This window comes from Somniosus microcephalus, chromosome 7 (assembly GCF_052327205.1).
Source record: "Somniosus microcephalus isolate GS21.2 chromosome 7, FLI_Smic_1.0, whole genome shotgun sequence".
In the NCBI taxonomy this organism is placed as follows: domain Eukaryota; kingdom Metazoa; phylum Chordata; class Chondrichthyes; order Squaliformes; family Somniosidae; genus Somniosus; species Somniosus microcephalus.
The window spans coordinates 9062680-9078611 of NC_140993.1; the positions used below are offsets into that span (position 1 = coordinate 9062680).

A 15932-nucleotide genomic window follows, 5' to 3' on the forward strand; every position below is an offset into this window, starting at 1 on the left:
GGTTGGGCCTCTGTTCAAGGAAGAAGCGGAGCGCCCTCAGGCCATCCTGGTGGGGGATGGAGGTGTCGACCATTTTGAATATCTCTTAATGTCTCTGCTTCTCTTTTGTTCTCTCCCAGCCTGGCCTCTTAATCTATTTCATTTCCTGTGCTTCTTTAGTCTTGACAAAGGATTCACCCGAAACGTTGACTCTATTTTCTCTCCACGGATGTTGCCTGGCCTGCTGAGTTTTTCCAGCATTTTCTGTTGTTATTTTGGATTTCCAGCATCTGCAGTATTTTGCTATCGTAATATTTCCACGTTTGCTGACGACACGAAACTAGGTGGGATTGTGAGTTGTGAGGAGGATGGAAAGAGGCTTCAAGGGGATTTAGACAAGTTGAGTGAGTGGGCAAATACATGGCAGATGCAGTATAACGTGGATAAATGTGAAGTTATCCACTTCAGTAGGAAAAACAGAAAGGCAGAGTATTATTTAAATGGTGATAGATTGGGAAATGTTGATGTACAAAGGGACCTGGGTGTCCTTGTACACCAGTCACTGAAAGCAAACATGCAGGTGCAGCAAGCAGTTAGGAAGGCAAATGGTATGTTGGCCTTCATTGCAAGAGGATTTGAGTACAGGAGCAAGGATGTCTTACTACAGTTGTACAGGGCCTCGGTGAGACCACACCTGGAGTACTGTGTGCAGTTTTGGTCTCCTTACCTAAGAAAGGATATACTTGCCCTAGAGGGAGTGCAGCGAAGGTTCACCAGACTGATTCCTGGGATGGCAGGACTGTCGTATGAGGAGAGATTGGGTCGACTAGGCCTGTATTCACTAGAGTTTAGAAGAATGAGAGGGGATCTCATTGAAACGTATAAAATTCTGACAGGGCTAGACAGACTGGATGCAGGGAGGATGTTTCCCCTGGCTGGGGGGTCTAGAACGAGGGTCACAGTCTCAGGATACGGGGTAGGACATTTAGGACTGAGATGAGGAGAAATTTCTTCACACAGAGGCTGGTGAACCTGTGGAATTCTCTAACACAGAAGGCTGAATATATTTAATGAGATAGATAGATTTCGAGACACAAAATGCATCAAGGGGTATGGGGAGAGAGCTGGAATACGGTATTGAGATAGAGGATCAGCCATGATCACACTGAATGGCGGAGCAGGCTCGAAGGGTCAAATGGCCGACTCCTGCTCCTATTTCTTCTGTTCTTATGTACCCTGTCCCATCAAACACTCCCAGGGCAGGTACAGCACGGGTTAGATACAGAGTAAAGCTCCCTCTACACTGTCCCATCAAACACTCCCAGGGCAGGTACAGCACGGGTTAGATACCGAGTAAAGCTCCCTCTACACTGCCCCATCAAACACTCCCAGGGCAGGTACAGCATGGGTTAGATACAGAGTAAAGCTCCTTCTACACTGTCCCATCAAACACTCCCAGGGCAGGTACAGCACGGGTTAGATACAGAGTAAAGCTCCCTCTACACTGTCCCATCAAACAATCCCAGGGCAGGTACAGCACTGGTTAGATACAGAGTAAAGCTCCCTCTACACTGCCCCATCAAACACTCCCAGGGCAGGTACAGCACGGGTTAGATACAGAGTAAAGCTCCCTCTATACTGTCCCATCAAACACTCCCAGGGCAGGTACAGCACGGGGTTAGATACAGAGTAAAGCTCCCTCTACACTGTCCCCATCAAACACTCCCAGGGCAGGTACAGCACGGGTTAGATACAGAGTAAAGCTCCCTCTACACTGCCCCATCAAACAATCCCAGGGCAGGTACAGCACTGGTTAGATACAGAGTAAAGCTCCCTCTACACTGCCCCATCAAACACTCCCAGGGCAGGTACAGCACGGGTTAGATACAGAGTAAAGCTCCCTCTACACTGTCCCATCAAACAATCCCAGGGCAGGTACAGCACTGGTTAGATACAGAGTAAAGCTCCCTCTACACTGCCCCATCAAACACTCCCAGGGCAGGTACAGCACGGGTTAGATACAGAGTAAAGCTCCCTCTACACTGTCCCATCAAACACTCCCAGGGCAGGTACAGCACAGGGTTAGATACAGAGTAAAGCTCCCTCTACACTGTCCCCATCAAACACTCCCAGGGCAGGAACAGCACGGGTTAGATACAGAGTAAAGCTCCTTCTACACTGTCCCATGCTGTAAAGGATCACTGAAAGGAGCATTAGGTTGAAGTGTAAGAGGTAATCAGCCAGCAGTGATGGTGTCCAATTGTGGGCCTACGCAGCCTGCTGGGGTAGAAGTCTCTTGCTCTGCTGGCTGGAATGCTGTTTATTATGTGCACTTAACAGTGTCAAATTGTGTTTGATAACGCTCCTGTGAAGCGCCTTGGGACGTTTTACTACGTTAAAGGCGCTATAGAAATGCAAGTTGTTGATTCAGGAGGGGCCCACTGATTGGCTGCTTGCACCTACCTGAGACGGTTGCCCTGATTGGGCCACTGGTACCGGGGTTCAAACCCGCTTCTGATTCGGTTTCCGTTTTGTCGAAAGATCACTTCTGGGTCAAAGTCTAGAAAACAAATTCTGAACATGTTAGCTCTGGTCTGGTTAGACTACATCTAATTCATAACCTTGTAGTGAAGGAGCCTTGGGGGAAGAGTGATCATATGGTAGAATTATATATTGATGAGTCTGAGAGTGATTTAGTTAAGTTCAAAACTAAGGTCTTAAATCTGAACAAAGCAAACTACGTAGGTATGAGGGGCAAGTTGGCTAAGGTAGATTGGGAAGCTGGATTAAAAGACAGGACAGTAGATGAGCATTGGCAAATATTTAAAGAAAGAATTCATAATTCACACGAATATACATTCCCTTAAGGAATTAAAAACCCCATGGGAAAAGTGGTCCAACTGTGGCTAACAAGAGAAGTTAAAGATAGTATTAGATGAAAGGAAGAGGCTTATAATGTTACCAAAAATAGTAAGCCTGAGGATTGGGAGGATTTTAGAATTAAGCAAAGGATGACCTCAAAGTTGATAAAGAATAAGAAAAGAGAATGAGAGTAAACCAGCAAGAGACATAAAAAGAGATTGTAAAAGCTTCTATAGGTATGTAAAAAGGAAGAGATTAGCGAAAGTAAACGTGGGTCCCTTAGAGGCAGAGACAGGAGAAATTATAATGGGGAATAACGAAATGGCAGAGACATCACATGAATACCTTGTATCTGCATTCACGGTAGAAGACACAAATAACAATCCGGAAATAGCGGGGAACCTCGGGTCTAGCGAGAATGAGGAACTTATAAAAGTATTAGTAAAGAAATTGTACTGGAGGAATTAATGGGACTAAAAGTCAACAAATCATCTAATTCTGTTAGATTCAGGAGATGGTTCTGTGGTAGTAGATTGGCGGTCAGGATCAGATCAGCCATGATCTTATTGAATGGCGGAGCAGGCTCGAGGGGCCGATTGGCCGACTCCTGCTCCTATTTCTTATGTTCTTATCCCCTGGACTTGATGGCCTACATCCTAGAGTTTTAAAGGATGTAGCTACATAGATAGTGGATGCACTGGATTTGATCTTCCAGATGTCCCTCGATGCTAGAATGGTCTCCGTGGATTGGAAGGTATCAAACGTAACCCCGCTATTCAAGAAAGGAGGGAGAGAGAAAACAGGGAACTACAGACCAGTTAGCCTGACATCAGTAGTAGGGAAAATACTAGAATCTATTATTAGGGACATGGTAACAGGGCACTTAGAAAATCATAACATGATTGGGCACAGTCAACAAGGAATTATGAAAGGGAAATCATGTTTGACAAATTGAGTTTTTTGAGGTTGTATCTAGCAGGGTAGATAAGGGGGAATCAGTGGATGTAGTGTATTTGGATTTTCAAAAGGCATTCGATAAGGTGCTACACAAGCGGTTATTACACAAAATTAGGGCTCATGGGATTGGAGGTAATATATTAACATGGATTGAGGATTGGTTAACAGACAGAAAACAAGAGTAGGAATAAACGGGTCATTTTCAGGTTGGCAGGCTGTAACTAGTGGGGTACCACAAGGAACAGCGCTTGGGTCTCAGCTATTCACAATCTACATCAATGACCTGGGTGAAGGGACCGAGTGTAATATATCCAAGTTTGTTGATGCTACAAAGCTGGGTGGGAATGTAAGTTGTGAGGAGGATGCAAGGAGGCTGCAAAGGGATATAGACAGGCTAAGTGAGTATATTCCATTTGCCATGCTCTTGCCTAAAGTGGAGAAGTGTGAAGTTATCCACTTTGGTAGGAAAAATAGAAAAGCAGAATATGTTTTAAATGGTGAGAGATTGGGAAATGTTGGTGTTCAGAGGGACCTGGGTGTCCTTGTACACGAATCACTGGAAGTTAACATGCAGGTACAGCAATTAGGAAAGCAAATGGTATGTTGGCCTTTATTACAAAGGGATTGGAGTATAAGAGTAAAGACGTCTTACTGCAATTATATAGGGCCCTGGTGAGACCACACCTGGAGTATTGTGTAGTGTTTTGGTTTCCTTACCTAAGGAAGGATATACTTGCCATAGAGAGAGTGCAACGAAGGTTCACCAGACTGGTTCCTGGGATGGGGGGATTGTCCTATGAGGAGAGATTAGTAGACTAGGCCGATATTCTCTAGAGTTTAGAAGAATGAGAGGTGAGCTCATATAAAATTCTTATTAAGGGGCTTGACAGGGTAGATGCAGGGAGGATGTTTCCCCTGGCTGGGGAGTCTAGAACCAGGGGTCACAGTCTCAGAATAAGGAGTCGGCCATTTAGGACTGAGATGAGGAGAAATTTCTTCACTCAGAGGGTGGTGAATCTTTGGAATTCTCTACCCCGGCGGGCTATGGAGGCTCAGTCGTTGAGTATATTCAAGACAGAGGTTGATAAATTTTGGATACGATGGGAATCAATGGATAGAGAGATCGGGTGGGAAAGTGGAGATGAGGTAGATCAGCCATGATCTTATTGAATGACGGAGTGGGTTCGAGGGGCCAAATGGCCCACTCCTGCTCCTAATTCTTATGTTCTTGTGTAACTGAACTAAGATTTTCTTTTTATCCTTCATTATATCTCTCATCTCACTCTCCGAGTGGAGTTTCCCTCCCCTCCGATATCCTCCTCTTTGGTAAAGGCCGATGCAAAGTACATTTTGGGTCTTACCGAATGAACAATATTCCTTCATTCACCCAATATCTTGGCAAGCTCCTTCAACATGGGATATAGAATCAAAGAATTATACAGTACAGGAGGCCTTTCGGCCCATCGACACTGTGCCGGCTCTTTGAAAGAGCTCTCCAATTAATCCCACTCCCCCTGCTCTTTCCCCAAAGCCCTGCAATTTTTTTCCCTTTCAAGTATTTATCCAATTCCCTTTCGAAAGTTACTATTGAATCTGCTTCCACCGCCCTTTCAGGCAGATCACAACAACACGCTGCATAAAAAGATGTCTCCCCATCTCCCCTCTGATTGACTGACCAGGAGGGATGAGCTGATTCTCCGGGATGAGGTTCTCCTCTTCCTCTTCTCCAACATCCCGATCGGGCTCCCCTTCGATGGCGCTCAGCAACTCTCCCTGCCCAGCTGCCGCCAGCTTCTGTCCCCGACCTGCACGGAAACACAAAAGCAAGCCCTGCGGGATTAGCGTGTCCCCGAGCAAAGACAAGCCCTGTGGTATTAGCGTGTCCCCGAGCAAAGACAAGCCCTGCGGGATTAGCGTGTCTCCGAGCAAAGACAAGCCCTGCGGGATTAGCGTGTCTCCGAGCAAAGACAAACCCTGCGGGATTAGCGTGTCTCCGAGCAAAGACAAGCCCTGCGGGATTAGCGTGTCTCCGAGCAAAGACAAGCCCTGCGGGATTAGCGTGTCTCCGAGCAAAGACAAGCCCTGTGGGATTAGCGTGTCTCCGAGTAAAGACAAACCCTGCGGGATTAGCGTGTCCCCGAGCAAAGACAAACCCTGTGGGATTAGCGTGTCCCCGAGCAAAGACAAACCCTGCGGGATTAGCGTGTCTCCGAGTAAAGACAAGCCCTGCGGGATTAGCGTGTCCCCGAGCAAAGACAAGCCCTGCGGGATTAGCGTGTCTCCGAGCAAAGACAAACCCTGCGGGATTAGCGTGTCTCCGAGCAAAGACAAGCCCTGCGGGATTAGCGTGTCTCCGAGTAAAGACAAACCCTGCGGGATTAGCGTGTCTCCGAGCAAAGACAAGCCCTGCGGGATTAGCGTGTCTCCGAGTAAAGACAAGCCCTGCGGGATTAGCGTGTCTCTGAGCAAAGACAAGCCCTGTGGGATTAGCGTGTCTCCGAGCAAAGACAAGCCCTGCGGGATTAGCGTGTCTCCGAGCAAAGACAAGCCCTGCGGGATTAGCGTGTCCCCGAGCAAAGACAAACCCTGCGGGATTAGCGTGTCTCCGAGTAAAGACAAGCCCTGCGGGATTAGTGTGTCCCCGAGTAAAGACAAGCCCTGCGGGATTAGCGTGTCTCCGAGTAAAGACAAGCCCTGTGGGATTAGCGTGTCTCCGAGCAAAGACAAGCCCTGTGGGATTAGCGTGTCTCCGAGCAAAGACAAACCCTGCGGGATTAGCGTGTCTCCGAGCAAAGACAAGCCCTGCGGGATTAGCGTGTCTCCGAGCAAAGACAAGCCCTGCGGGATTAGCGTGTCCCCGAGCAAAGACAAACCCTGTGGGATTAGTGTGTCCCCGAGTAAAGACAAGCCCTGCGGGATTAGCGTGTCCCCGAGCAAAGACAAGCCCTGCGGGATTAGCGTGTCTCCGAGCAAAGACAAGCCCTGCGGGATTAGCGTGTCTCCGAGCAAAGACAAGCCCTGTGGGATTACCGTGTCTCCGAGTAAAGACAAACCCTGCGGGATTAGCGTGTCTCCGAGCAAAGACAAGCCCTGTGGGATTAGCGTGTCTCCGAGCAAAGACAAACCCTGCGGGATTAGCGTGTCTCCGAGTAAAGACAAACCCTGCGGGATTAGCGTGTCTCCGAGCAAAGACAAGCCCTGTGGGATTAGCGTGTCCCCGAGCAAAGACAAGCCCTGCGGGATTAGCGTGTCTCCGAGTAAAGACAAACCCTGCGGGATTAGCGTGTCTCCGAGCAAAGACAAGCCCTGTGGGATTAGCGTGTCCCCGAGCAAAGACAAGCCCTGCGGGATTAGCGTGTCTCCGAGCAAAGACAAGCCCTGCGGGATTAGCGTGTCCCCGAGCAAAGACAAGCCCTGCGGGATTAGCGTGTCTCCGAGCAAAGACAAGCCCTGCGGGATTAGCGTGTCTCCGAGCAAAGACAAGCCCTGCGGGATTAGCGTGTCTCCGAGCAAAGACAAGCCCTGCGGGATTAGCGTGTCTCCGAGCAAAGGCAAGCCCTGCGGGATTAGCGTGTCCCCGAGCAAAGACAAGCCCTGCGGGATTAGCGTGTCTCCGAGCAAAGACAAGCCCTGCGGGATTAGCGTGTCTCCGAGCAAAGACAAGCCCTGCGGGATTAGCGTGTCTCCGAGCAAAGACAAGCCCTGTGGGATTAGCGTGTCTCCGAGCAAAGACAAACCCTGCGGGATTAGCGTGTCCCCGAGCAAAGACAAGCCCTGCGGGATTAGCGTGTCTCCGAGCAAAGACAAACCCTGCGGGATTAGCGTGTCCCCGAGCAAAGACAAGCCCTGCGGGATTAGCGTGTCTCCGAGCAAAGACAAGCCCTGCGGGATTAGCGTGTCTCCGAGCAAAGACAAGCCCTGCGGGATTAGCGTGTCTCCGAGCAAAGACAAGCCCTGCGGGATTAGCGTGTCTCCGAGCAAAGACAAGCCCTGTGGGATTAGCGTGTCTCCGAGCAAAGACAAGCCCTGCGGGATTAGCGTGTCTCCGAGCAAAGACAAGCCCTGCGGGATTACCGTGTCTCCGAGCAAAGACAAACCCTGCGGGATTAGCGTGTCCCCGAGCAAAGACAAACCCTGCGGGATTAGCGTGTCTCCGAGCAAAGACAAGCCCTGTGGGATTAGCGTGTCTCCGAGCAAAGACAAGCCCTGCGGGATTAGCGTGTCTCCGAGCAAAGACAAGCCCTGCGGGATTAGCGTGTCTCCGAGCAAAGACAAGCCCTGCGGGATTAGTGTGTCTCCGAGCAAAGACAAGCCCTGCGGGATTAGCGTGTCTCCGAGCAAAGACAAGCCCTGCGGGATTAGCGTGTCTCCGAGCAAAGACAAGCCCTGTGGGATTAGCGTGTCTCCGAGTAAAGACAAGCCCTGCGGGATTAGCGTGTCTCCGAGCAAAGACAAGCCCTGCGGGATTAGCGTGTCCCCGAGCAAAGACAAGCCCTGCGGGATTAGCGTGTCCCCGAGCAAAGACAAGCCCTGCGGGATTAGCGTGTCTCCGAGCAAAGACAAACCCTGTGGGATTAGTGTGTCTCCGAGCAAAGACAAGCCCTGCGGGATTAGCGTGTCTCCGAGCAAAGACAAGCCCTGCGGGATTAGTGTGTCTCCGAGCAAAGACAAGCCCTGCGGGATTAGCGTGTCTCCGAGCAAAGACAAACCCTGCGGGATTAGTGTGTCTCCGAGCAAAGACAAGCCCTGCGGGATTAGCGTGTCTCCGAGCAAAGACAAGCCCTGCGGGATTAGCGTGTCTCCGAGCAAAGACAAACCCTGTGGGATTAGTGTGTCCCCGAGCAAAGACAAGCCCTGCGGGATTAGCGTGTCCCCGAGCAAAGACAAGCCCTGCGGGATTAGCGTGTCTCCGAGCAAAGACAAACCCTGCGGGATTAGCGTGTCTCCGAGCAAAGACAAGCCCTGCGGGATTAGCGTGTCTCCGAGCAAAGACAAACCCTGTGGGATTAGCGTGTCTCCGAGCAAAGACAAGCCCTGCGGGATTAGCGTGTCTCCGAGCAAAGACAAGCCCTGCGGGATTAGCGTGTCTCCGAGCAAAGACAAGCCCTGCGGGATTAGTGTGTCTCCGAACAAAGACAAGCCCTGCGGGATTAGCGTGTCTCCGAGCAAAGACAAGCCCTGCGGGATTAGCGTGTCTCCGAGCAAAGACAAGCCCTGCGGGATTAGCGTGTCTCCGAGCAAAGACAAGCCCTGCGGGATTAGCGTGTCTCCGAGCAAAGACAAGCCCTGCGGGATTAGCGTGTCTCCGAGCAAAGACAAGCCCTGTGGGATTAGCGTGTCTCCGAGCAAAGACAAGCCCTGCGGGATTAGCGTGTCCCCGAGCAAAGACAAGCCCTGTGGGATTAGCGTGTCTCCGAGCAAAGACAAGCCCTGCGGGATTAGCGTGTCTCCGAGCAAAGACAAGCCCTGCGGGATTAGCGTGTCCGCGAGCAAAGACAAGCCCTGTGGGATTAGCGTGTCTCCGAGCAAAGACAAGCCCTGCGGGATTAGCGTGTCTCCGAGCAAAGACAAGCCCTGCGGGATTAGCGTGTCTCCGAGCAAAGACAAACCCTGTGGGATTAGTGTGTCTCCGAGCAAAGACAAACCCTGCGGGATTAGCGTGTCCCCGAGCAAAGACAAGCCCTGTGGGATTAGCGTGTCTCCGAGCAAAGACAAGCCCTGCGGGATTAGCGTGTCCCCGAGCAAAGACAAGCCCTGTGGGATTAGCGTGTCTCCGAGCAAAGACAAGCCCTGCGGGATTAGCGTGTCCCCGAGCAAAGACAAGCCCTGCGGGATTAGTGTGTCTCCGAGCAAAGACAAGCCCTGCGGGATTAGCGTGTCTCCGAGCAAAGACAAGCCCTGCGGGATTAGCGTGTCCCCGAGCAAAGACAAACCCTGTGGGATTAGCGTGTCTCCGAGCAAAGACAAGCCCTGCGGGATTAGCGTGTCTCCGAGCAAAGACAAGCCCTGCGGGATTAGCGTGTCCCCGAGCAAAGACAAGCCCTGCGGGATTAGCGTGTCTCCGAGCAAAGACAAGCCCTGCGGGATTAGCGTGTCTCCGAGCAAAGACAAGCCCTGTGGGATTAGCGTGTCCCCGAGCAAAGACAAGCCCTGTGGGATTAGCGTGTCCCCGAGCAAAGACAAGCCCTGCGGGATTAGCGTGTCTCCGAGCAAAGACAAGCCCTGCGGGATTAGCGTGTCTCCGAGCAAAGACAAACCCTGCGGGATTAGCGTGTCTCCGAGCAAAGACAAGCCCTGTGGGATTAGTGTGTCTCCGAGCAAAGACAAGCCCTGTGGGATTAGCGTGTCCCCGAGCAAAGACAAACCCTGCGGGATTAGCGTGTCCCCGAGCAAAGACAAGCCCTGCGGGATTAGCGTGTCTCCGAGCAAAGACAAGCCCTGTGGGATTAGCGTGTCCCCGAGCAAAGACAAGCCCTGTGGGATTAGCGTGTCCCCGAGCAAAGACAAGCCCTGTGGGATTAGCGTGTCCCCGAGCAAAGACAAGCCCTGTGGGATTAGCGTGTCTCCGAGCAAAGACAAGCCCTGCGGGATTAGCGTGTCCCCGAGCAAAGACAAGCCCTGTGGGATTAGCGTGTCTCCGAGCAAAGACAAGCCCTGTGGGATTAGTGTGTCTCCGAGCAAAGACAAACCCTGTGGGATTAGCGTGTCTCCGAGCAAAGACAAGCCCTGCGGGATTAGCGTGTCTCCGAGCAAAGACAAGCCCTGCGGGATTAGCGTGTCTCCGAGCAAAGACAAGCCCTGCGGGATTAGCGTGTCTCCGAGCAAAGACAAGCCCTGCGGGATTAGCGTGTCTCCGAGCAAAGACAAGCCCTGCGGGATTAGCGTGTCCCCGAGTAAAGACAAGCCCTGCGGGATTAGCGTGTCTCCGAGTAAAGACAAGCCCTGCGGGATTAGCGTGTCTCCGAGCAAAGACAAGCCCTGCGGGATTAGCGTGTCTCCGAGCAAAGACAAGCCCTGCGGGATTAGCGTGTCCCCGAGTAAAGACAAGCCCTGCGGGATTAGCGTGTCTCCGAGTAAAGACAAACCCTGCGGGATTAGCGTGTCTCCGAGCAAAGACAAGCCCTGCGGGATTAGCGTGTCTCCGAGCAAAGACAAACCCTGCGGGATTAGCGTGTCTCCGAGCAAAGACAAGCCCTGCGGGATTAGCGTGTCTCCGAGCAAAGACAAACCCTGTGGGATTAGCGTGTCTCCGAGCAAAGACAAGCCCTGCGGGATTAGCGTGTCCCCGAGCAAAGACAAGCCCTGCGGGATTAGCGTGTCTCCGAGCAAAGACAAGCCCTGCGGGATTAGTGTGTCTCCGAGCAAAGACAAGCCCTGCGGGATTAGCGTGTCTCCGAGCAAAGACAAGCCCTGTGGGATTAGCGTGTCTCCGAGCAAAGACAAACCCTGTGGGATTAGCGTGTCCCCGAGCAAAGACAAGCCCTGCGGGATTAGCGTGTCTCCGAGCAAAGACAAACCCTGCGGGATTAGTGTGTCTCCGAGCAAAGACAAACCCTGTGGGATTAGCGTGTCCCCGAGCAAAGACAAACCCTGCGGGATTAGCGTGTCCCCGAGCAAAGACAAGCCCTGCGGGATTAGCGTGTCTCCGAGCAAAGACAAACCCTGTGGGATTAGCGTGTCTCCGAGCAAAGACAAACCCTGCGGGATTAGCGTGTCCCCGAGCAAAGACAAGCCCTGCGGGATTAGTGTGTCCCCGAGCAAAGACAAACCCTGCGGGATTAGTGTGTCTCCGAGCAAAGACAAACCCTGCGGGATTAGTGTGTCCCCGAGTAAAGACAAGCCCTGCGGGATTAGCGTGTCCCCGAGCAAAGACAAGCCCTGCGGGATTAGCGTGTCTCCGAGTAAAGACAAGCCCTGCGGGATTAGCGTGTCTCCGAGTAAAGACAAGCCCTGCGGGATTAGCGTGTCTCCGAGCAAAGACAAACCCTGCGGGATTAGCGTGTCTCCGAGCAAAGACAAGCCCTGCGGGATTAGCGTGTCTCCGAGCAAAGACAAACCCTGCGGGATTAGCGTGTCTCCGAGCAAAGACAAGCCCTGTGGGATTAGTGTGTCTCCGAGCAAAGACAAGCCCTGCGGGATTAGCGTGTCCCCGAGCAAAGACAAGCCCTGCGGGATTAGCGTGTCCCCGAGTAAAGACAAGCCCTGCGGGATTAGTGTGTCTCCGAGCAAAGACAAGCCCTGCGGGATTAGTGTGTCTCCGAGCAAAGACAAGCCCTGCGGGATTAGCGTGTCTCCGAGCAAAGACAAGCCCTGCGGGATTAGCGTGTCCCCGAGCAAAGACAAGCCCTGCGGGATTAGCGTGTCTCCGAGCAAAGACAAGCCCTGTGGGATTAGCGTGTCTCCGAGCAAAGACAAGCCCTGCGGGATTAGCGTGTCCCCGAGTAAAGACAAGCCCTGCGGGATTAGCGTGTCTCCGAGCAAAGACAAACCCTGCGGGATTAGCGTGTCCCCGAGTAAAGACAAGCCCTGCGGGATTAGCGTGTCCCCGAGCAAAGACAAGCCCTGTGGGATTAGCGTGTCCCCGAGCAAAGACAAGCCCTGCGGGATTAGCGTGTCTCCGAGCAAAGACAAGCCCTGCGGGATTAGCGTGTCTCCGAGTAAAGACAAGCCCTGCGGGATTAGCGTGTCCCCGAGCAAAGACAAGCCCTGCGGGATTAGCGTGTCTCCGAGCAAAGACAAGCCCTGCGGGATTAGCGTGTCTCCGAGCAAAGACAAGCCCTGCGGGATTAGCGTGTCTCCGAGTAAAGACAAGCCCTGCGGGATTAGCGTGTCTCCGAGCAAAGACAAGCCCTGCGGGATTAGCGTGTCTCCGAGCAAAGACAAGCCCTGCGGGATTAGCGTGTCTCCGAGCAAAGACAAGCCCTGCGGGATTAGCGTGTCCCCGAGTAAAGACAAGCCCTGCGGGATTAGCGTGTCTCCGAGCAAAGACAAACCCTGCGGGATTAGCGTGTCCCCGAGCAAAGACAAGCCCTGCGGGATTAGCGTGTCTCCGAGCAAAGACAAGCCCTGTGGGATTAGCGTGTCTCCGAGCAAAGACAAGCCCTGTGGGATTAGCGTGTCCCCGAGCAAAGACAAGCCCTGCGGGATTAGCGTGTCTCCGAGCAAAGACAAACCCTGCGGGATTAGCGTGTCTCCGAGCAAAGACAAGCCCTGCGGGATTAGCGTGTCTCCGAGCAAAGACAAGCCCTGCGGGATTAGCGTGTCCCCGAGCAAAGACAAGCCCTGCGGGATTAGCGTGTCTCCGAGCAAAGACAAGCCCTGCGGGATTAGCGTGTCCCCGAGTAAAGACAAGCCCTGCGGGATTAGCGTGTCCCCGAGCAAAGACAAGCCCTGCGGGATTAGCGTGTCCCCGAGTAAAGACAAGCCCTGCGGGATTAGTGTGTCTCCGAGCAAAGACAAGCCCTGCGGGATTAGCGTGTCTCCGAGCAAAGACAAGCCCTGCGGGATTAGTGTGTCTCCGAGCAAAGACAAGCCCTGCGGGATTAGCGTGTCCCCGAGCAAAGACAAGCCCTGCGGGATTAGCGTGTCTCCGAGCAAAGACAAGCCCTGCGGGATTAGCGTGTCTCCGAGCAAAGACAAGCCCTGCGGGATTAGCGTGTCCCCGAGTAAAGACAAGCCCTGCGGGATTAGCGTGTCTCCGAGCAAAGACAAACCCTGCGGGATTAGCGTGTCTCCGAGCAAAGACAAGCCCTGCGGGATTAGTGTGTCTCCGAGCAAAGACAAGCCCTGCGGGATTAGCGTGTCCCCGAGCAAAGACAAGCCCTGCGGGATTAGCGTGTCTCCGAGCAAAGACAAGCCCTGCGGGATTAGCGTGTCTCCGAGCAAAGACAAGCCCTGCGGGATTAGCGTGTCCCCGAGTAAAGACAAGCCCTGCGGGATTAGCGTGTCTCCGAGCAAAGACAAACCCTGCGGGATTAGCGTGTCCCCGAGTAAAGACAAGCCCTGCGGGATTAGCGTGTCCCCGAGCAAAGACAAGCCCTGTGGGATTAGCGTGTCCCCGAGCAAAGACAAGCCCTGCGGGATTAGCGTGTCTCCGAGCAAAGACAAGCCCTGCGGGATTAGCGTGTCTCCGAGCAAAGACAAGCCCTGTGGGATTAGCGTGTCTCCGAGTAAAGACAAGCCCTGCGGGATTAGCGTGTCCCCGAGCAAAGACAAGCCCTGCGGGATTAGCGTGTCTCCGAGCAAAGACAAGCCCTGCGGGATTAGCGTGTCTCCGAGTAAAGACAAGCCCTGCGGGATTAGCGTGTCCCCGAGCAAAGACAAGCCCTGCGGGATTAGCGTGTCTCCGAGCAAAGACAAGCCCTGCGGGATTAGCGTGTCTCCGAGTAAAGACAAGCCCTGCGGGATTAGCGTGTCTCCGAGCAAAGACAAGCCCTGCGGGATTAGCGTGTCTCCGAGCAAAGACAAGCCCTGCGGGATTAGCGTGTCTCCGAGCAAAGACAAGCCCTGCGGGATTAGCGTGTCCCCGAGTAAAGACAAGCCCTGCGGGATTAGCGTGTCTCCGAGCAAAGACAAACCCTGCGGGATTAGCGTGTCCCCGAGTAAAGACAAGCCCTGCGGGATTAGCGTGTCTCCGAGCAAAGACAAACCCTGCGGGATTAGCGTGTCCCCGAGTAAAGACAAGCCCTGCGGGATTAGCGTGTCTCCGAGCAAAGACAAACCCTGCGGGATTAGCGTGTCCCCGAGTAAAGACAAGCCCTGCGGGATTAGCGTGTCTCCGAGTAAAGACAAGCCCTGCGGGATTAGCGTGTCTCCGAGTAAAGACAAGCCCTGCGGGATTAGCGTGTCTCCGAGCAAAGACAAGCCCTGCGGGATTAGCGTGTCTCCGAGCAAAGACAAGCCCTGCGGGATTAGCGTGTCTCCGAGTAAAGACAAGCCCTGCGGGATTAGCGTGTCTCCGAGTAAAGACAAGCCCTGCGGGATTAGCGTGTCTCCGAGTAAAGACAAGCCCTGCGGGATTAGCGTGTCTCCGAGCAAAGACAAGCCCTGTGGGATTAGCGTGTCTCCGAGTAAAGACAAGCCCTGCGGGATTAGCGTGTCTCCGAGTAAAGACAAGCCCTGCGGGATTAGCGTGTCTCCGAGTAAAGACAAGCCCTGCGGGATTAGCGTGTCTCCGAGTAAAGACAAGCCCTGCGGGATTAGCGTGTCTCCGAGCAAAGACAAGCCCTGTGGGATTAGCGTGTCTCCGAGTAAAGACAAGCCCTGCGGGATTAGCGTGTCTCCGAGTAAAGACAAGCCCTGCGGGATTAGCGTGTCTCCGAGTAAAGACAAGCCCTGCGGGATTAGCGTGTCTCCGAGTAAAGACAAGCCCTGCGGGATTAGCGTGTCTCCGAGCAAAGACAAGCCCTGCGGGATTAGCGTGTCTCCGAGTAAAGACAAGCCCTGCGGGATTAGCGTGTCTCCGAGTAAAGACAAGCCCTGCGGGATTAGCGTGTCTCCGAGCAAAGACAAGCCCTGCGGGATTAGCGTGTCTCCGAGTAAAGACAAGCCCTGCGGGATTAGCGTGTCCCCGAGCAAAGACAAGCCCTGCGGGATTAGCGTGTCCCCGAGCAAAGACAAGCCCTGCGGGATTAGCGTGTCCCCGAGTAAAGACAAGCCCTGCGGGATTAGCGTGTCCCCGAGCAAAGACAAGCCCTGCGGGATTAGCGTGTCTCCGAGCAAAGACAAGCCCTGCGGGATTAGCGTGTCTCCGAGCAAAGACAAGCCCTGCGGGATTAGCGTGTCCCCGAGCAAAGACAAGCCCTGCGGGATTAGCGTGTCTCCGAGCAAAGACAAGCCCTGCGGGATTAGTGTGTCTCCGAACAAAGACAAGCCCTGTGGGATTAGCGTGTCTCCGAGCAAAGACAAGCCCTGCGGGATTAGCGTGTCCCCGAGCAAAGACAAGCCCTGCGGGATTAGCGTGTCTCCGAGCAAAGACAAACCCTGCGGGATTAGCGTGTCTCCGAGTAAAGACAAGCCCTGTGGGATTAGCGGGTCCCCGAGCAAAGACAAACCCTGCGGGATTAGCGTGTCTCCGAGCAAAGACAAACCCTGCGGGATTAGCGTGTCCCCGAGCAAAGACAAACCCTGCGGGA

The 15932-nt window shown here is 53.2% G+C and overlaps 2 protein-coding genes across 3 annotated transcripts in view; one reads left to right on the forward strand and one right to left on the reverse strand.

Annotated features, from left to right (window-relative positions):
- asic1c (acid-sensing (proton-gated) ion channel 1c) overlaps positions 1-15932 on the forward strand; it is a 537225-nt gene that overhangs the window by 389977 nt on the left and 131316 nt on the right. The window lies entirely within an intron of this gene.
- Positions 1-15932, reverse strand: part of LOC147114494 (uncharacterized) — a 74517-nt gene that overhangs the window by 25769 nt on the left and 32816 nt on the right. The window contains exons 4-5 of the mRNA XM_085992203.1: positions 5475-5603; positions 2443-2539 (exon numbers count right to left, since the gene is read on the reverse strand). Coding sequence (XP_085848329.1) covers positions 2443-2539; positions 5475-5603 — 226 coding nt within the window. The remainder of the gene's footprint in view (positions 1-2442; positions 2540-5474; positions 5604-15932) is intronic.